This window comes from Hibiscus syriacus, unplaced genomic scaffold (genome assembly GCF_006381635.1).
Source record: "Hibiscus syriacus cultivar Baekdansim isolate YM2019G1 unplaced genomic scaffold, ASM638163v2 tig00110482_pilon, whole genome shotgun sequence".
In the NCBI taxonomy this organism is placed as follows: domain Eukaryota; kingdom Viridiplantae; phylum Streptophyta; class Magnoliopsida; order Malvales; family Malvaceae; genus Hibiscus; species Hibiscus syriacus.
Genome location: NW_024062758.1, coordinates 2815430 through 2838215, shown reverse-complemented (window position 1 = coordinate 2838215; position 22786 = coordinate 2815430). Strand labels below are relative to the sequence as shown.

Here is a 22786-nt window from a genome sequence, read left to right as displayed (position 1 = left end):
AAAACTATATATATATTGATTTTCAAAATCTTATTTTTCAATAAGTTTTTCGAAAACTTTGCCCATTAGGATTGGTTTAGAGAACCTTGAAATATTGAGGACTCTATTGAGTTTTGGGATTGATTATTTTGCATACATATGTTTTTAAAAATGCAGGTTATCTTTCCATTCCTATTATCTTAAACCATGTCTCATAAACGTTATAGGGCATCCTCTAGTCGTTCTAGCTAACCTCCAAACTCACCTCCAAATCCTCCACCTATCCCACAAATTCCTATTCCTAATCTCGATGATCCAAACATGACCATTCTCAATTCTTGTTTTAATGAACCCGGTCGTAAACAAAATCTCTACTATAGGTTTTGTCAATACTTTGAGTCCTATAAAATCCGAGAAGAACGTATCCCATCTCTTCAAGCCATGCTAGACATCAATTTTCGTCATCTTCCTACTCTTCATGCGTGGAAATTTGACAAACTCTTTGAGCTTGAACCCATTGTCTACCATCAACTTGTTCATATCTTCTACTCTAATGCTGTTTGCATTAAAAACCGAGAGAAAACCTTAACCATAGGGATCCGATCCTATATTCTAGGACGATTCTTTCATCTTGACTCGGAATCCATTGCCAAAGCATTATGATTAGATAATGAAGGATTAGACAATGAAAAACTTATGGTAGGATCTCAGTATAAACGAAAGGATAGCGCAAGTGTTCTAGACCTTCATGACCGTTTTCTTCATCTAATGATTTCTTGGTGGTTTCGACCATCCGAAGGCCATTACTCTACTCTTTGAGCCTTAGATCTATTTTGGCTTCATTGTGTCCAAAATAATCACAAAATTAACCTTCCACAGATTATTTTTGTTGAACTTATCGAAACCGTAAATCTTGTTCCCAATAAGAAATTGTGTTCTTCTTTAGTTTACGGTTGTATTCTTAGTAATCTGTTTAAGAAGGATGGGCTTAGAGTATGTCTTGATGCTTCCTTTCCCCTCAAAAACCAAATGAATCTATTCTCATTAACTAAATCGGGATGGAAGATCAATGAAGAAACTGGTCTTTGGGTTCGTACCGGTGAGCAACCGCATGAAGTTGACGACTCCGACGATGAACCAGAACAGCACGAGGAACAAGCACGAGCAGAGGAACAAGCACAACCAGAGGATCAAATGCCTCCATACTTTCGATCCTTTATGGAGACATTCAATTTCCGATATGCTTCCATGGATTCTCGCTTTACTTTCATAGAATCTCATTTATCCACAATGGGAGCTCAACAATTGGAAATTCTCCGGGAGATGCGCACAAACAACGCTTCTATGAATGAACGCATTGATGCACTCTCACATGAGATGGCTGTTATGCGAGCTCATTTTCCTCCTACCGATCCTCCTACGGATGTTTGATTATGTGTTATGCTTTAGTACTTTGAACTTAAAGTTTATTGTTTTAACATTTTTGAATATTTTGGAATGTTTGAATTTGTGGATTGATTGACTTTGAATTTGTTTGGATTTATGGATGGTTTGAACTTATATTTCTATATATTTGGTGTGGTTAAATTTATTCATTATTGCATCATTTACATCATGATAAAATATATGACCAATTTTGCCATGTCACATTGTTTATGAATATTGGTTATGAAACTAATGGCTAACCTCTCTTTTGATTGTGATCTTAGCAGCTTAAGCTTTATATTAATAAATCAATTGGCTTACGTTTTTCACAATTCTTGTTTAAAACGTTTTTATAGAGTCTTTTTTATTTAACAAAAAGGGCGAGAAAGTGTTAAAGTAAGGGGGAGTAATATTTTTCAAAATCAAAATTCATTTTGAAATTAGAAAATCTTAAAATATTTTGTTATATCAAAAAGGGGAGATTGTTGAAAACATTTTGATGTTTCGATATAACAAATTAAATTAAAAGAATTTTAATTTTGAAAAAGGTTTTTCTAATCATATTCGATATATTAAATCGAATATCAAAATATTACTCAAAGTATTTCAAAGTTCATTTTAAATCCTTACTCAAGTGTAAAATTAAGTTTTAATCTTAAAATAATTTCAAAACGATTTTACAAAATATTTCAAACCATTTCAAAGCCAAAAATTCCAGATTGCTCAAAGGGAACCGATTCCCTCCAAGGGGATACCGATTCCCCCTTGAATGGTTTTGCTCTGAGAAAAACTGAATGCTCGGAGGGAACCGATTCCCCCCAGGGGGTATCGATTCCCTCCACTGTTCAACGGTCGAAATATTTGAATTTTACACTTAGGGAACCGATTCCCCATAAGGGGGTATCGATTCCCCCCACGCTTCAAGTTGTTGTATTAATTGTTTTCACACTTAAACGGCTCCAATAACTTCATTAATGATCCCCAACATTCAGAAGTGATTCAAGGTGTATTTAAGCAAGCTTAGAAGCCATTGCTCAATAACAAGAAACATCAAGCAACTAGAATCAAGAGAGAATCAAAGAGAAAGCATCAAACCTCAAGTTTGAGCATTTCAAGCTTATTTTTTCATTCAATATTCATTTTTCTTTCAAGAACACTTAGTGTGTTCAATTGTATTAATTTTTAAGTGTTCTTTTCTTTGTTCTAGAATTGTGCAAACAATCTACCTTGTGAGGATTTCCTTGTAAGTTTGCAAATTTGTATTGTTCTCTTTGAGAGAGTGTGTTCTCAAGAATTTGGGGTATAATTCTTGAGGGTTTGTATGGTTACTCTTTGTCCTCAAAAGAAAAACAAATGAGTGAATTTGTGAAAAATCCTTAGTGTGGATAGCTAAGGTAGTGGATGTAGACTTTGGTTGAGAAAGTCGAACCACTCTAAATCGCTGTGCAATTACTTTCAATTTTCTGCAAAAGCTTCCACCAAATTTTTAATTGTCAATTCACCCCCCTCTTGGCCGATTCCGTCAATCGATTAACTCAACAACTTCACAGTTGCATGTAGCAAATGGGGCAATAGAATCATATTCATCCCAAAGCAGCCTTAAGCATGTGTAATACACCGAAATGGAAGACGTACCTTGAGAATGAGAAACAATTTCTCGATGCAGAAAGTAAACGCGTGATCCATCAATCTTGTCAAAACGTTCTTTGAGATCTTCCCAAACACGTGATGCATTTGAAGCAAAAACTATTCCCGCAGAAAGTTCTTGACTAACCGTATTCAAGATCCATGAAAGCACAATAGCATTGCAACGCTCCCACTGTGCCAAAAGATCTGGAGAAAGACCTTCACGAGAGCAAGTCCCATCCACGAATCCAATCTTGTTCTTGGCAAGTAGAGCAATACGCATAGATCTGCTCCACAGATTATAATTTTCCACACTAGATAACTGATGAGAAACAAGTAATGTTCCCGAAGTGTCTGAAGGATGAAGATAAAGAGGATGATTGTAGTCGATCTGAGTTGTCTCCGGCTGGACCATGTTTGTGCAGAAACAAATAACAGAAAGATAACAAGTAAACCAGCTCACCGGCAAGAAATTAACCGGAAACAACCGCCGGTTATGGCCTCTGATACCATGTTAACATTTCTTCAAGCAAAGAAAACAAGAAAGTGCAGTATTGACTAATACTTCTTTTATTGCGTGTGTAATATGTACAAGCTATTAATGCATTTATACACTTTGATCAACAACTAAACTGCTATTAACAGCTTTAACTAACTTCCTAACTAATCTTGATAACTAGCTTCTTAACACATTATTTGTTACTGCGTCGGCGAGGCTTCCTCCTTCGCTGTCTCCATACTCCCTAACGTCTCTTACTCCACTCTCGCCGGTGGTCAAACAAGCATTTGCGCCCTCCGTTCCAGTGGTTACACCCTCCTTTGCTGGGAAACAAAAGCCCCAATTTTTCCCTCCAAACGGCTGTACTATAACAACACCAGTTAGCTACAACCCCTCTCCATCGACGATGGTAAAATCTGCGTGACGACGGTAAAATCTGCGCGACGACGAATACGAAGCCATACGTGTCTTACTGGAGACCCGTCGGAAATGATCAGAATAGCACCGATGAGCTACCCCTGGAAATTACACCATGGGTAAAATCACATCCGGGTTTGGGTTTTCATGTGGGATTGTTTTGAGCGAAAACAATCGGATGACTTGTTGGGGACGTAACTCAGTAGGCAAAGACATTGAAGAACAATTCGGGAACTTATCAGTCTCGAATATCGAAGCTGGGTTTTCCCATGTTTGTGGAGTGAACTCGGCTGGAGATTTTACTTTGTGAAGGCGATAACTCAAAGGGTCAATTAAACGTTCCTTTAAACAAAGGTTTAAACTTTGCTTCTGGATTAGCTCTTGGTGAAGATTTTAGCTGTGCAATAAGGAGATCGAATGGTACAGTTGTTTGTTGGAGTTCCATAAACGAGACCACCGTCGAAGGAATCGAATTGGAATCCATTGTTTCAGGCTTAAATTTTACGTGTGGATTAACCACTAGTAATTTTTCAATTGTTTGTTGGGGTCCAGGGTGGCCTGGAAACTATGGGTTAGCTTCAAATGCAAATGAGTTACCTTTGGGAGCTGTGATTTTACCAGGGCTTTGCGTTCAATCCCCCTGTAATGAGTGTGGATTATACGCTCAATCAAGTAAGCTTTGGTTTGGAACTGGTAACATTTGTAAACCTTCACCTTGTTTTAATTTCAACACCCCATCACCACTGTCGTTACCGCCGCCGGCTCCACCTCCGGAGGTTTTGAAGCAGTCCTCTCCATGGAGGAGATGGTTATTGTCTTTTGTAATAGTTGGAGCAGTTGGAGTTTCTCTGGGGATTTGTAGTATTATTTACTGTTTTTGGACTGTGGTTTGTTGTGGGAGAAAGAAAGTACATAACTCAGTTCAGCCAACAATCACTAGAACTGGTTCCAGTGGTGGTCCAGGATCAAACAACAGTCCTTCTTCGAGGTCATTTTCGATCAGACGCCATAGCTCAAGAGCAATGAAGCGTCAAATAAGTGGAACATCATCCAAACATGCTGATAGAGCGGAGGAATTCAGCTTGGCCTAGCTTGTTGCCGCTACGAATGATTTCTTACCCGAAAACAAGATCGGTGCCGGGAGCTTTGGTATTGTTTACAAAGGGAAGCTTCGGGAAGGTAAACTACGAAGTCAAAATTAAATATTGACATAATCGAAATATTAGATTATTTAATAAAAGTATAAAGATTTATTAGGTATTTAAATTCGAAATTCAGCATGAACAATCGACCTTAGTGATTAAAGGGATTTTTGTTACCCTTAAGGTCCCGAGTTTAAACATTACGTATGTAGAGGTATAAGCGTTTATTGTCAAATAGTTGAAAGTCTTTGTACATATACTATCTTGTATTTACCTTAAATTTATAATAAAAAACTTAAAATTTATAAAAATAAATTTTAATTTGTCTAATATTTAAATTTACAATGACTTAAATTGTAATTAGACTAAAAATTTAAAAACGCATACCTATCATTTTTTAGTTCGACCACTACTTTATTAAATATTTAATAAAAATTTTATATTTTTTAAAATTTAAATATTTATTTTTATATAAACCAAAAAAAAAAATGGATGTCCTTTGTTCCCATATGTAATGGGATAAGGGGAGGTAAGATAGTAGGTTGCCCCCAACACTAGGTTAAGAGCAGCTTTCGTAGAAGATCTCTGAATTATGAAATGTCTTCCGTAAGACTCGATCCCACGACCTTAAAATTAAAAACATTGTACTCTATCAACTGAGTTGGATAGTCTTCTCATAAAATTATATTAAATATACAAATATTAACCGGGCGGGCCCTCGGCCCTAAGGAAGCTCCGTCCTGCGCGAGGTGGCCATTAAAAGAGGTGAAACTGTCAAAAAACCAAGAAATTCCAAGAGAAAGAGACGGCATTCGAATCCGAATTGGCATTTTTGTCAAGGCTTCATCATAAGCATCTGGTTAGGCTTGTTGGGTATTGTGAAGAGAAAGATGAAAGGCTTCTGGTTTACGAATAGATGAAGAACGGTGCAGTGTATGATCATTTACATGATAAGAATAACGTCGAGAAAAGTAGTAGTTTGATTAATTCATGGAAAATGAGGATCCGAATCGAGTTTGATGCTGCCCGAGGAATCGAATATCTTCACAATTATGCAATTCCACCTATAATCCATAGGGATATAAAGTCTTCCAACATGGTACTTGATACGAATTGGACAGCAAGAGTTTCCGATTTCGGACTTTCCATGATGGATCCGGAATCCAACCGCGATTACAGGCAGATTAAGGCGGCTGGAACGGTCGGTTACATTGACCCTGAGCACTATGGCTTAAACGCATTAACAACAAAGAGTGATGTCTATGGACTTTGGAGTTGTGATGCTAGAACTTCTAACGGGGAAAAGAGCTATATTCAAGAATGATGAAAGTGGTGGCACCCCAATAACCCTAGTGGATTTTGCAGTGCCTGCAATTATTGCAGGTGAAATGGTTAAGGTATTGGACCCAAGGGTTGGAGCACCAGAGCTTAATGAAGCTGAAGCAGTGGAGCTTATGGCATATGCAGCAATGCATTGTGTGAATTTAGAAGGCAAAGAAAGGCCCATAATTGGTGACATTGTTTCTAACTTGGAGAGGGTATTGAGTGTTTGTGATGGCAGCCATGGAAGCATCTCTAGTGGTGCATTTTCATTTGTTTCAGACTGAAAATTTTCCCTTTTTGTATCGTTTCTTTCTTTCTATCAGTGGTTCATCTAAATACACAAGTGAAACTGTTTGTGCACATTGATAGCAGAGTGTTCATTTCTGGGTTTGGATTCAAATTTCAACTGGGTTCATTTCACACTAAAAAGGGTACCCAAGATTCTGTCAAACCCATTAACTCAAATGGTCCGACAAACACAATGAAAAATGAATAAAAAATCCTTTTAAAATTGAGAAAGCTTCATTTGAAGGAAACTGGGGAAGAATGATTTTGATTCAACTAGGGTGTCTGGTCAATACAATTATGAAGGAAAAAAATTGTTGAACAGTGACGGTGACCTAGGCGTTATTAGTTTGAAAACCCAAAATATTAATTAGTTAGAAAAATACTTCCATGAGCTATTATTTAAAAAATACCTCACGTTATGCAAAACGAAATCAATGAAAAATTTTAATTTCTCGTCAAGTTATATCACAACAAACTCAATTTCTATAAAAAAGCGCATTATGTTGATAACCTACATGTAAAGCACATCTAAAAAAATATGCTTTAATTAAATTTGACAAAAATAACACTATAAGGACTAGAGATGTAAATTAATACACGGTGTTAGTTTATAAAGATATGGTAGAATGTTTAGGCTATGTTTGTTAGTAATGTGAGATAAAAGTTAACTTGCTACCTTTTTCTAACTTTTATTTCATGTAATTTTTAAAAAATATTTTTACTTAATTCATTAACTTTTATTATTAAATTATATATTAAATTAAATATTTTAATAAATTTATTTTTATTTAGAGTCAATTTTTATTAAACTATATATGAGTTAAAATTAAATATTTTTGATAAATTTATTTTAATTAAAAGTTAACTTTATTAACATTAAAGATACAAATAAATTCCATGAAAGAATTTGTCATAATATGTCTAATTGTTTTTATTAAAAGTTAATTTTTATTAACATAAATTTTGGCAATTTCTTTCTTGAAATTTTCTTGTATCTTTAATATTAATAAAAATTAAATTTAATTAAAATAAATTTATCAAAATATTTAATTTTAGTTCATATATGGTTAAAAATAAAATTAAAACTTACATTGAGAAAAATATAGAAGAACTTATGTTAGCATTCATTCCACATTACTAACAAACATAGCTTAAACACTCTACTCTACTATGCCTATATTAACTACTACCTATAATATTATTTTTGTTAAGTTTGATTAAAGTGTGTTTTTTAGATGCGTCGAGCTGTTAATCACACTCGCATCCCTCAAAAGGTGAATTTATTTTAATATAGTCGATAAATTAAATTTCTTATTGACCTCGTGTTTTATATAACGTAAGATTTTTTTCTTAAGTTTAATATTAAATCTTGCGTTTTGCAAAGAATGAAGCTCATCAAATAATCTTACGTGATTAATTTAAAGGTAATTTTCTATAAAAAAAAAATAGCCGATGGAGATATTTTTCTTTTGGGGGTTTTAAACTAATAACGCCCTCCTTTGCCCATAATTTCAATCATTAGTGCAAGTGTGGAAAGTGTTGGCAAAATCAAGAAAAACAGGTGGTGACAAAGTAAGAAACTTTATGATTATGATCTCTGCACATTGATGAAAACAACTCATTCAGCCAGGTTTTGTCAACGGAACTACCCCTCAAGCATTTCCAGTTGTGCGAAATGTGTGAATCCCATTAAACAATGGTGGGATTGGATATGGTTTTTCTTCTCGAGATATTGATTTTTTTTTTAAACGTTTCATATTTGATTGTGATGAGATTTAATTTGGGTTTGAGACAAACATCCTCTCTTAATTTGCTTTTCATGTAGGAGAATATATTAAGATTTTTGTTTATATATTCTAAATTAATAATATTGATTTTTAAATTGATACTTGTATTGACTTGGCACTTTAATGATACGAAGGACTAGTTGAAACTTTTAGTCAGATGGATTCGAAGAAACGGTGTCGTTTTCCTTCAGCAAAATTGTTGTTAATATATCTTAGCTTTTGATCGTGGAAAAATGCTAGTGTGTAAAAATGTGTTAATCATGAACAAAAGCGAGCTTGAAATAGATGTTTCTACGTTTATTTAGTTGGAATTGAATTGCAACCATGAGCGCATGTGTGCCTCTATATACTGCACTAGATTGAATTAAACTCTCAATAGCTTTGCAAGAATTAACCATAGTACTCAAAGCTCAGGTCTTTCCTAATTTTATCTATAGAACTTTATCATCATTTAATTTCCATGTGATTTGGAGATGATGATCCTCTGAACTCTAGTCCCACTGAATAGATCGGTGAAATGTCCATTCGGACGGATTCAACGTTGTTTTCCCATCAGCGGCAACGAGATCATAAGGAGAGTCATCTGAGAATTCAGTCGGCATGGATTTCCAGTGCAGAGATGGCTTCCACTCAGCTTCTTTCAGTACTTTCAGTATCTCCGCCACCACTATTTTGCTCCCCTCAGCTGAGAGATGAACTCCATCTCTGTTGAAAATAATATATTTGACAAATTCGGTTTCGAGATCAAAATCATTACAGTTAGTTGACTGCAAAATAAATTAAAGGATGAACTTTCAGAGAAACAAGCCAACTCTCACTACACTACAATTACAGTTTGATTCTAGTCTCACTGTGATTTATGCTCGAGCACCATAAGCTTCATTTTTCAGTCTCTCGTTCTTCTTTGGACCGCAATTGAATAAGACTATTCGTGTTAATAAGGAAAAACTGAAGTTTCAGAACTATAGAACACAGGTGGACAAGAAACTGCCATACCAAAAGATAACGATTCCCTAAAGTAGTTGGCAGGAAGGGAAAAAGACAGCACGGAAAATAAAAGCACATGGATGATGATACACAAAAAAAGCCAATGAACTTCGAAATTGTGATTGCGTCAGAAAAAATATAAGATTAAATTGTAGACAGGAAAACTTACGTGAAGCAATCGGTTTTCCAATTATCTCTTTGTTGAATAGCAGTGAAAAGATCAACCACCTTTATATCCAATTCCTGGCAGAGCTGGATACAAGCTTCAGAATAAGTCCGGCATAACTCGTTTGTTCGAACAAGGTGGCTTAAATATTGACTGATTTACCGAAGTGACGTCTTAGATTGACAATTTGCAATAAGATATTAGGTGGAAAAGAAGGCATAGAAAACATCCATCACATCACCTTGTGTTCTTATTTACTCTTTCTTCATCAACAGGAGGACAAGTAAGAAAAATGAGGCGCGTTGAATCCGAAAGGCTCTAGTTTCAGAGAGAAAACAGAAGAGAAAATCGAATGAGCATTGCATGTTACTGTCAGACAGTGAAAAGACCCGATAGGTTGAGCTTAACGCTGCCACTTAAAAAGACAAGCAAACAGAAGAACTGAAATTTTGAAGCGCTCAAAACCATTTTCTCGTTGTTGATTCGACCCGACAGTTGATTTTGTATCTTTTATTCATGAAAATATGATGGGGCATTTCTTAGTCTCCATTTCATAATCATATAAATAACTAACAGAGAAGTTAGAAAATACCTTGAGATGAATTGCTATTTTCCTCATGTTGTCTATATATTCGGGAAGTGGAACATGGGGGCCAAGGCCAGATGGATGAGGCCCCATCGAATCATTACCGCCAAAATAAGTAATTATCAATGAAGGTTGATTAGAATCGTCCTGTAATAAGAAATAACAGAACTACTGTGTTAAATTCAAATCACTTTGAAAAGATTATACCTTACAAATCTGAACTCGGAATCTAATAACTATTGTATGATCAATAATGATACACAGACTGAACAGAAAAAGGGTTCCCCTAATACCTTAGATTACTATTTTCCAAAAACTCAAAATACAGATTAAAGGAACCAATTAGTATAATAAATAGCAGCATCCTCTTCTTTACAAGAAATGGCTGTTCCATAAATATCAATCACAGTTTCAAAAAGTTCGATGTAGTAGCTATCATCAAAACTTTAATACCTTTGGAAAAACAAGATCGAGCACCTCTAGGGAGCGGCGTGAATTCCATCCATAATATCCTCGTAAAAGTATGTCAGCCTGCGGAAGGATGGTAAATAAAGCATGATTCTCACAGAACATTAACCACACACATACAATAAGACTGGAAATTTCTTCCACGACATTAAATTAGAGTAGATTTGTCATAGTGGAGTAACTGGTATAAGATCATACACCCAGTACTAGCAACAGTTTCATGTCTCAGTGCAAATAATCGAATAGTTAAAAACTTTCAACTGTTATTAACTTCTTATTTTGATCAACACGAGACCAAATAATTTGAGTGCTGAATTTCAGGAACGCAATTACCATCATAAATTTTGTAATTCTGTTTCTAAATCACAGGGCAAGCATTTTTACAAACAATCCAGAATTCCCCTCCTTTAATTCATCCAAATTTGCAGAATTGCTAATTATAATGCATTAAACTAATCAATGAACACTAATCAGTCACATTAAATTCCCTCCCACGTTTCCCTCATATGCAGAAAGAAGGGAAAAGAAATTTAGTTTCTCTTTTCTATCCTACCATTCAATGACCTGATAACCAAACAAAATCACGCATTAAAAAAAGTAAACGAACCAGATCACTCCTCAAAAATGAAAAATAAATAAATAAAATCTTTACTTTAGAATCAAATGACCCAGATTATCATTTATCTGAGATCTAAAAATAAAAACAGTGGGCCAAGTAACAGAGACGAATAACTCAACAAATGCACTGAAAGAAAAACCCAGAAATAAGGAAGAAAATACTTTGCGGGCATAGACGTCAGCAAGAATAGCACCCCATCCACCATTGCTGAAACTAAGTTGAACAATGGATGATCCAAACAGGACGAACTGGGGCCTAACTGGTCTCACCATTTCTCTTCTTTTCTCTCTTAGAACGTTTTTTTTTCCTTCAATGAAATTGGAGCCTATACAGCCTTTTGCTCCCCAAGTGCTTCTCTGCGGTGTGCCTGTATTTATGGCGATACATGTTTCACCTCTGCTTGGTAGTTGGAAAACCAACTACACGCGCCTTTTTTTCCTTTGATTTTTTTACCTCTTTTTTCGCGGTGATAAAAATGGTTTAATACACAAATTGGTATCTAAACTTGATGATATTTTTCAAATTGGCCCCTCAGATTGGATAAAGTTACGCAAGTTAGTTGCTCAGTTCATTTTTAAAGGTTTAATACATAAACCAACCCACGAATTTAATTTTTATTTTTAAATTAGTTCCAAAATTTTATATCTTTTTTCAATTAGTTTGACCCATATCATCAAATAAGTAGGTCTATGTCGACATATATATTAAGTTAAATATATAACTGATTAACCGATTAACTACATTTTTTAAAATATATGATAAAGTTGCCTATAACTCTATATTATTTTAAAATTTAAATTTAATTTATATGTTTTTAAGATTAAGTCAATATATTATTTTAGATTTAAAAAATCATAATTATTCTAACAACTATAAAAGAACGACATAATAATTATTTTGTTTCCTTACTTTTATTTTTTATTAACTCGATCATTAAAAACTATAATGTAAATAATTGAGAATTGTATTATTTAATTAATTTTATTTATTTATTTTAATGATTAAAGGCTAAAAATAACAAAATTATAAATATAAGAGACTAAAGAAATATTTTGCATTTCTTATGATTATCGAGTTACTATTAAGAGAGTGATCAAATTTTTTATTTTTTATCTTTCAAAAAATAATACAGAACTCAATTTCATAAAAATGAAATATAAGGATTAATTTTTAAATTTTAAATAGTAAATATAAAGTATAGAGACTTTAATTTTAAAGTTTGAAATCATACAAATAAAATATAAATTTTAAAATAACAAAATTTAAATAATACAACAATTAGGGCCGGACGAACCTAACGATCACGAATGATAATATATTCATGTTTGTTTAACTTTAACCGAATAAACGGACGAATAAAAACAACTAAACTAACAAAATTTCTTGTTTGTGTTCATTCATTAAAAAAAATTATCTTATTCGTGTTTCGTTCATGTTCATTCGTTAAGATGATAAACGAACACAAACGAACAAATGAACAAACATAAAATTAACTGGGTTTATATTTGAGAATAGTTTTTTTTTTCTTTCCAAATAATTTTAGGATTTATATTTTTTTTAACTGATTTGCGTGTTTTAATTTGAGTTTAAAATTAATTGAGTTTTAAAATATTAATGAGTTTAAAATTAAAATTAAGTCTTAATATTTCAAACAAGCTTAGAGATTGGACTGATATAAACAAAAGAAGATAAACGAACAAATTATCGAGCGTTCACGAACGTAAATGAGAAAACTATAATTTGTTTGTGTTCATTCATTTAATTATATGAACATAAAATATTATTCATATTTATTCATTTAATAAATAAACAAACTTCTAACCGAACAATTCACAAATGATTTGCTAAACATTCGATTCGGTTCCTATATATAAGCCTAACAACAATCTCTAACAAACTTAAACTAATATTGTATCGACAATTTAAGCATGTGGACACTCCCCAAGACCCTGTTTAATCTACTACCTACAGTTGAGTTAGGCTGCCTAATTTTTATGAATAATAATTTAATTAATATTTAATTAGAAAAATTAACTTGATAAATTTAGATTTTATCTTTTTCAGTTTAAAAATCAAACACATCGCCCTATAAAAAAATTGGAGTAGTTGAAAAGTAAAATTATGGTTCAAATTTCTGTTTTTGGTAAATATTTATCGCTAAAGCTGGTTAAGATAATTTTTAGTATCAATTGCAAATATATAAAATATAAGCCACCAAAATTTTGGAAAAAATTTATAATAAAACTACTGTGAGTGTCTTCTTTATTATTTTAAGGTGATTATACATTAATATTTATTTAGAATTTTTATTAATTATTGATAGTATGTATATTCTAAAAAATAATTATCTAGATTTAATATTATTAAAAATAATAATATTTTATGTTACTATTAATATCATTTCATAAATTTAATAGTGTGGGTATTGTAGGCAAAGGATGGGAAAGATGAAATCTCGTAAGCAGAGGCTAAATGTGAGGGTCCGCAATCGGTAGTCATCTCGGTAAATAACCCACCAAACTGGCTACCAAATTTTGCTCCACCATTAATGCAGCCCTTTAGCAATATATATAATATTATCGTATATAGAAAAATGTAAATCATATATATTTTAAGTTTTAGAGTCTAAAATATATCTGATTTGATGGGTTTCAATCAAATTTGATTTGATAAGGTTAGATTTTTTAAAAATATTTTGAGTTTAGATATAGTAGGGTAGGGTAGGGTAGGATAGGATAAGGTAGGATGGGATGGGATGAGGTAAAAATTTCTATTCGACATGAAAATAATAATATAATTTTTTTAAAATATTATTTTTTTAATTAAATTCTTATTTTATATCAAATCTGATCAAATTTATATTCTAAAAATTAAATTAAAATCAAGTGAATAATATATATTTTTCGAATCATATTAAATTTGTCAAAAACCCCACTCGTTGTCATCCCTAACTAGCCCCTAACTGTGTCCCTATGCAACTTGTATTTGTAATTATAACTTAACTCCTTTAACATATGTTATATGTTCTTAAACTATAGTTTAAAATAAATAAATAAAATTCTAAGAATTTTAAAACTATAATTATAAATATCGTTCTCTTTTGACACTTTTAAAAGTGCCTAACAATTATTCTTGTTCTGTCTCTTTTCTTTAACCTATTTTTTTCTAGCAATATTTTTGTGTCGTCTTTTATTTATTTAATTTTTATTTAATTGACAGTGATATCAATTTTAATATTAGTTATCGATCGTCGGTGATTTTTTTTCTTATTCTTTTTCATATTATGTCTTTATTTTTTTATTGAGTTTTTTTTTTTACTTTTAAATAAAAATATCTGTCATTGTGACACTTTTTTTCTACTATTATGACACTTTTTCTCAGCTCTTGTGGCACGTTATTTATGATTTTCGTTAAGTTTTTCGCATACTTCTACAGTTGTGTTAGTGCTTCTACAAAGATCCTCACGACATTTGTTTTTTGATTGGTTTGTGGGTGGTCATATATTGTTATAGCCCTTTTTTTAAATAGTCGTTTGTCGATATATTCATAATTGTGTAGCGAAGCAGTCTGTCAAATTGTTTGGTTCGCTCACCACTCCTTTATCACATCGTAAAACGTCTCGTTTGACAGAGATAAATAATTTTATGAATGTTACTGGATTGTTTTGATGTTTGAAAAGTTTCATTCTCTTCGTATCTTTTGGCTTAATATTTTAATTTTATTATATGAGTTTTTTTGTGACTATTATCTCTAATTTTCTCTTTAAATACATTGTAATTTTTGCTCCTCCTATTTTATTAATAAAATTCAATTATCATTGTTAAAAAAAAAATATCCCTCTCTTTTACCAATATATCGGTGCCACTATACGGTGTATACCAAATAATTATCAAACCAATATATCGGTGCCACTATACGGTGTATACCTTGGAAATAAGACCTTTAATATTAATAAAAAATATATATAGTTTTAATAGAAGTCAACTAGCAAAATCAGCCATGATTAATGAGTGAAAAAGGTTTTAGGACATTCGCAAAAGGAAAGCAATAAAATCTGGTTGATTCGTCTGTTTCACCTGACTGCGTTTATGATCTTATTTTGCCTGAATACTTCCCTCTTATCTCTCCAATAAAATATGGGAGAGAATGACATAATTTGCTTCATTCCTATGTCTCAACTTGTTCCATTCATAAACCCTCACCTGCAACGTCGTTTCATTTCTTGCGTATGCATTAAACATTTAATTGAATTGATAGTATGAGTTAATTTAATTTTTATTTTATAAGAGTTAATTTCATGTTTATTTCATTACAAAATGATTACAATTATTTTAAATTAAAATAGGTAAATAACTATAAAAATTAAGGTATGAATCATCAATCGTGTAAATTAAAAAGTTATATACTTATGTAAGATCATTTGATGAGTGTAAATTAATGACAAACTATTTAAATGGATTAGAATCTTTATAATATGTACAACTCTTATAATCACCTCAGTTTAATAAAAAATATTTAAATATTTTTAATAAAAATATATTTATTTAATACTTTTAATATCAAAAATCAATTTATACCCATCAATGATCCTTAATTGTATTGACCTCGTGAAAATATTTTTTATTTTTGTATCAAATAATCAAAATGAACACACACAAAAATAATAAATTTATATGTAAAATATTATTTTTATATAATTAATTATTATTATTTTACTTTATATATTATATTTTTATTCACGAATTATAAAATTTAATATATTATTCATTTATAGCAACAATAAGTACATGAACAATTAGGTCGTCATCTTACACTGTTCAAGTACAGCATTTAATTCACATCACTCACTTATCTTTTTTAGGCTCCGTTTCGCTTCTGTTGTATTCGACTTCAGACCATATTTTCGGGGTTTCACATCCAGCTGACAAAACGCAGCGTTTTTCTGTTGTTGTTTTTAGGTTAGCCCATTCATGATCTTAATGGACCAATATTGGGTTTTTTGGGCCCAATACCCCAAACAGATTAATTATTTAGGGTATTAGACCAACATAAATTTAATTTTGGAAACTACGATATTCTCTATAGTGGGCTCCATGTGGCCTATTATTTTATTATCATTAAAATGACTTATCATATAGCGTAATGAGCTCATTTAAAACATATTTTTAAATTGCAAAAATAAAATAAAATAAGAAGTATAAATTAAAAAATTGTGTGGAACTCGTCACGAGAGTTACTTCAAATTCAAAAAAGTAGTCGTTGGTCAACGACTATATTGGCAACAATCATGGCTAACGACTATATGGGCAACGATCATGTCTAACGACTACATGGGTATTTTTCCCAACTAGTCGTTTTATAGCGTTGAATGTAAGGCTATAAATAAGGGTTTGAGGTTTTGGTTTCTTACCAAACACTGAATCTAAAAAATTACAAAAAAAACATACATTTTGTCAAAATATCAAAAAATGGCAACCCGATAATATATGTCGCTCCTGGATAATGTTCATGTTTCATCGATTCTACTCCGACCGGATGATGAATGGAATATTCATAAGCGCGGGATGACATACGGAGAGCCGCATCAACAGACCATGATATATCTGCAACAACCTGGTCTATTTCCGACCATATTAGTGCGTGGCTTCAAGTTGTACCTGGCGTTGATCGAGGCTCTAGTTGAATGTTGGCTGCCTGAGACGCACACGTTCCACTTCTCGAGTGGTGAAATGATGATTAATTTGGAAGGCGTCGCTTACCAACATGGTGTTCTTGTGAATGGAGCCCTCATGGTAAGTCAGAACATGTACGACCCCACATCGTTGGCCTACCAAGTTTTGGGGAAATAGCCACCATTCGACGTAATTGACGACTTTCTGGTACGAATAACATGGTTGGAATCAGAATTCCAAGTGACGGACGAGTCTACCGAGGAGAAGGTTATTTTCGCATCTCGAGCATATATTTTCCAACTGATCGGAGGGGTATTATTACCGAATAAGTCCAGTAATTTGGTACACACTCAGCATCTGCAATATTTAGAATAATTCGTTGTGTACTGTAATACCAGTTGGGACTCGACAATTTTAGTCTTTATGTATTAGGAGCTTTGTAAGGCTTCAATTTTCCATCCAGGTCGAAAATCCGATGTCGTTGGCTGCCTGATACTGCTACAGTTATGGGCTTGGTATCGATTCCCGTTTATAACGGCAATTACAACAGCCCCTATCGAGTTTCCTTTGGCTGCAAAGTAATTTTTTACGATTTTTTTAATTTCATAAATTTAATTATTTTTTATTTTTTATAATATTTTTTATTTTTAAAAATTTTAGATGGCTTCATAAAATATCCGAGACGAAGTTGACGGGTGCCATTGCGCGAGATATACGGATGAGGATTGACATTGCCGGTCGATATGCAGTATGACATATAATTTTTATTTTTTTTGAATCTTTTTAACCTTATATATAATAATTTTGATATTTAATATTTACAATTCTCTTGGCTTTCGTATGTTGATGAGGATATCAACCAGTTATTGTCAAGGGGATTTTTTTAGGGCTCTCAGTTATGGTGTGTTGTGACGTTGTTATTGCATTATGAGATTGTTGAGTGATACACTACTGATAGAGTGATGCGACAGTTTGCGTCACATCAGTCAATTCCTATGCAGATTGTTGATATGGTCGCGCTCCGTAAAATTGATACATGTGGGAAATATACCAAAAATTGGTCGGTAAAACACGCTATATACATCGATGCATGGAATCAATGTGAACAATTACTCCTCTTGTGTCTCGACATTACACCGGTGGACCTTGACTATTCTCCCTATCTCCGACATTACGAAGCAAATGAAAAACTATATCTCACAATATCGGAAGAGAGGGGAGAATGTGAGCATCATCAGGCCACATGCGCTAAGTCTAAGTTCAAGAAGAAATCATTGTCTTCGTCTTCTTCCACTTGATCAACATCTGCAGCTGAAGAGTATTATTATGCATCTTAAGCTAGTTTCAGTTTCTATGCTCAATTTCGTACTTCAGCCGAGACTCAACCGAATTGGGTTAGAGGTTATGGGATGCATCGCAATACACTTAAGCATCTTCGAAAAAATATGCGGTTGCGGGTGAATGAGACCATGTTGAAAACATTTTGATATTTCGATATAACAAATTAAGTTAAATGAATTTTAAGATTTTATAAATGATTTTCTAAGTATATTCGATTTAATTACTCGAATATCAAAATATTACTCCAAGTCTTTCAAAGTTCAATTTCAATCCTTACTAATGTGTAAAATTGTGTTTTATACTTAAAATATTTTTTAAACAATTTTCACAAAGTATTTCGAATAAAAAACGAGCCTAAAATCAATTTTTCAAAGGAGTGTACCGATGCACCAATCCATGCATCGATGCACCATTGAATAAATTGAACATCGAATGCATATTATGCATCGATGCACTGCCATGCATCGATGCACTCAGGTTTTATGAAAACATCAAATGCATTTTATGCATCGATGCACAGACCATGCATCGATGCACTCAGGATTGTTTGAAACATCGAATGCATTTTATGCATCGATGCACTCTTAGTGCACTGATGCACTAAGGGTCCAACGATCGAAATATTTGAATTTTGCACATAGTGTACCGATGCACTAGCCTTATGCATCGATGCACCAGACGCTCCCAACTATTTTATTAATTATTTTTACACTTATAATGGCTCTATTGACTCTATTAATCATCCCCAAGGTTCTTAATCAATTGAAGGAGTATTTAAACAAGCTTAGAAGCCATTGATCAAAAACAAGAAACAACAAGAAACAAGAATCAATAGAGAATCAAAGAGAAAGCATCAAACCTCAAGTTTGAGCATTTCAAGCCTATTTTTCAATATTCATTTTGCTTTCAAGAACACTACTTGTACTCAATTGTATTCATTTCTTGAGTTTTCGTTTCTTTGTTCTAGAATTGTGCAAACACATTTTCCTTGTGAGGTTTTTCATTAAGTTTGCGAATTTGTATTATTCTCTTTGAGAAAGAGTGTTATAAAAAATTGGGGTATATTCTTGAGGGTGTTGTAAGGTTATCTCTTTGGCTTTAAAAGAAAGAACAAATTAGTGAATTTGTTAGAAAATCCTTAGTGTGGATAGTTAAGGTAGTGGGCGTAGACTTTGTTTGAGAAAGTCGAACCACTGTAAATCACTGTGCAATTACTTTCAATTTTCTGCAAAAGCTTCCACAGAAATTTTAATTGCCAATTCACCCCCTATTGGCTATATTCGTCGATCGATTAACTCAAAAATTGGTATCAGAGCTTGACTTATTTGAAGGTTTAATCACCTCTTGAGTAGATCCGGGAAGAGTTACATCGATATTCAAGTCATTAATGGCCAGTGCTTCAAACTCCGACTTCGTTCTCGATTCAATGCCCGTCAATAAGCCACCTTTCTTCAATGAAGCTAACTATGCTTATTGGAAGAATAGAATGATGTATTTCATTCAAGCTAGTGACATGGGAGCATGGAACGTCATAGAAGATGGATACATCAAACCTCTTACTCATCCAAGATTGTGGAGTGAATGAGAGACAAGAATGTTTCAACTCAACTCCAAAGCCATCCATATAATATTTTGTGCACTTGGACCAGATGAATACGGAAGAGTTTCATCATGTACAACCACCAAGGAGATATAGAATAAACTACAAGTCACTCATGAAGGCACGGACGAGGTAAACGAATCTAAAATTAGTCTTCTAACGCATAACTATAAAAATTTCAGGATGAAACCAAATGAAGATATCAAAGCTATGACGGATAGATTTTCAACGATTGTCAATGGTCTCAAATCATATGGAGAGATAATTCCAAACGAAAAGCTTGTGAGGAAGTTAGTTTACTCCCTTCCAAAATCATGGCAATCAAAGAAGACAACAATCATCAAGGCTAAGAACTTGAAGTCCTTAACACTTGAAGATCTAATAGGCTCACTCCTCACACATGAAATGATGGTTGAAGATGAGGTAGACATCGATAAGATTGATGAGACACCAAAGGAGAAGGAGACGAAAAAGAACGTTGTAGTTGCTCTCAAATCCACAAAAGATGAGAGTGATTCGGATGAAGATGATGATGACGAGGAAATGACATTATTTTCCAAACAATTCAGAAAATTAATGAGGCCCAATCGAGGAAGAAAATTTAAACGGAATGAAGGCTTCAAAACCGAATCAAAGGAGAAAGACCCGATTATTTGCTACGAATGCAAAAAGTCAGGGCATGTCAAATATGATTGCCCTCAATTGAAGAAAAAGGGTAAATTCAGGAAGAAACACAAGGCTCATGTAGCTACATTGAGTGATGAAGAAGGTTCCGATGAAGTGGAACAAGAAGTAGCCAACTTGTGTTTGATGACCATTGGGGAAAACTCTAAGGTAACCTCTAACTCATTTGATTCAGATGAATTATCTTATGATAAGTTATTAGAGGATTATAATGGGTTTGCTTCGGATTATAAGACTCTATTTTCAAAATACAAAAATGATGTTTCAAAATTGAAAAATGAAAATAATCTTATGTCCAAAACCAACAATGAGCTTGAAAGTAAGATTAAAGATTTGCAAATCAAAATTGATGATTTTGAAAAGAAAAATATTGATTTACATAACTTACTTTCAAAAATTCATGATGATCATCAAAAAGAAATTGATGATCTTAAAACTTCTTGTAATAAAGTTGGATCAAAACGTTTTGAAAAAGGTGAAAATTCAAAATCCAACTTTGTTAGAAAAAGTTTTAGAAATTACAATCATAGAGGTCCTTAAGGAACCTCAAATGGTAAAATCATTAGAAGTATATGGGTTCCTAAAGGACTCATTACTACTAAAGTTAAAGATATCCTACATAAATGGATACCTAAGGGGACTAGAATTTTAGAAACTAATGAATATGGACCCAAAATAATTTGGGTACCAAAAATCAGAAATTAATCTATGATTGTAGGAAAATGAGCATTGCTACAAGGCACGGGAAACAAATCCAAACTCATGGTACCTTGATAGTGGATGCTCAAGACACATGATCGGAGACAAAAGCCGGTTCATTGAGCTTAACGCAAAAAATGGAGGAGAAGTGACTTTTGGTGATAATTCAAAAGGTCACATTGAAGGTATATGTATTATAGGTAATATCTCTTCCATACAAATTAAAAATGTTTTATATATGAATGGATTAAAGCATAATCTATTGAGTATTAGTCAATTATGCGATAAGGGATTCAATGTTATATTTGAAACTAATGGTTGTAAAGTTATTGGCATTGCATCTAATTGGATTATGCTTATTGGTCATAGAATATGAAACATATACATGGTGCATTTAGATTCTATTGACATGACTAATTTGTACCTAGTTGCTAAAGATGAACATGATAGTTGGTTATGACATAGGAGACTAGGACATGTTAGTATGAGTGTTTTACAACGGTTAATTCAAGGAGACTTAGTAAGAGGGTTTCCTAAACTAAAATTTGATAATGATAAAATCTAAGATGCTTGTGCTAAAGGAAAACAAAAGCGAGTTTCTTTTAAATCCATTAATATGTATCAACTAATAGAGTTTTACAATTGATCCATTTAGATCTTTTTGGGCCAACTAGAACTACTAGCTTAGATGGAAAACATTATGCATTTGTCTTATTAGATGACTATTCTAGATGTACTTGGGTTATATTCTTAAGTACTAAAGATGAAACATTAGAAAATTTCATCACATTTTCAAAAATAATCAAAAACGAAAAAGGTTACTCTATAAATAGTGTTAGGAGTGATCATGACACTGAATTTGAAAATCTTTGATTTATTGAGTTTTGTAATTCTAATGGTATTAGCCATAATTTTTCAGCACCTAGAACTCCTCAACAAAATAGAGTTGTTGAGAGGAAAAATCAAACTTTAGAAGAAATGTCTAAAACCATGTTTTGTGAAAATAATTTGCCAAAATATTTTTGGGTGGAATCCACAAATACCGCTTGTTATGTTGTAAATCGAGTAATGATTATGCCAATTTTAAAGAAAACTCCATATGAAATTTTCAAAAATAAAAAGCCTAACATTAGTTATTTTCATCCTTTTGGATGTAAATGTTTTGTTTTAAACAACGGTAAAGAAAATCTTGGCAAATTTGATGTTAAAAGTGATGAAGGAATTTTTCTGGGTTATTCATTAAATTCTAAAGCTTATCGGGTATTTAATAAAAGAATTTTAGTTGTAGAAGAGTCTACACATGTTGTTTTCGATGATAATCCCCTTTCGATGAAGGATTCTTGTGTTAATGATGATGTAGGTATTGTACAAGTAAAAGACGTTAGACATGACGTTGGAGAATCATTATCAAAGGAAGAAACGAAAGATGAGGAAACTCATGATTCCCTCGAGAATCCAACCATTGAAGAAAGGGAAGT

General features: G+C 32.8%; 1 protein-coding gene and 1 pseudogene across 1 annotated transcript in view; one reads left to right on the top strand and one right to left on the bottom strand.

Moving 5' to 3' along the window:
* The first annotated feature begins 3727 nt into the window (after nucleotides 1-3727).
* LOC120129004 lies at nucleotides 3728-6737 on the top strand (annotated as a pseudogene).
* A 2108-nt stretch (nucleotides 6738-8845) lies between these two features.
* Nucleotides 8846-22786, bottom strand: part of LOC120128962 (GDSL esterase/lipase CPRD49-like) — a 33296-nt gene continuing 19355 nt past the window's right edge. Inside the window, exons 4-9 of the mRNA XM_039146565.1 lie at nucleotides 11474-11588; nucleotides 10679-10756; nucleotides 10232-10372; nucleotides 9881-9957; nucleotides 9643-9792; nucleotides 8846-9191 (exon numbers count right to left, since the gene is read on the bottom strand). Of these exons, the coding sequence (XP_039002496.1) occupies nucleotides 8978-9191; nucleotides 9643-9792; nucleotides 9881-9957; nucleotides 10232-10372; nucleotides 10679-10756; nucleotides 11474-11584 (771 nt within the window). The 5' untranslated portion in view covers nucleotides 11585-11588 and the 3' untranslated portion in view covers nucleotides 8846-8977. The remainder of the gene's footprint in view (nucleotides 9192-9642; nucleotides 9793-9880; nucleotides 9958-10231; nucleotides 10373-10678; nucleotides 10757-11473; nucleotides 11589-22786) is intronic.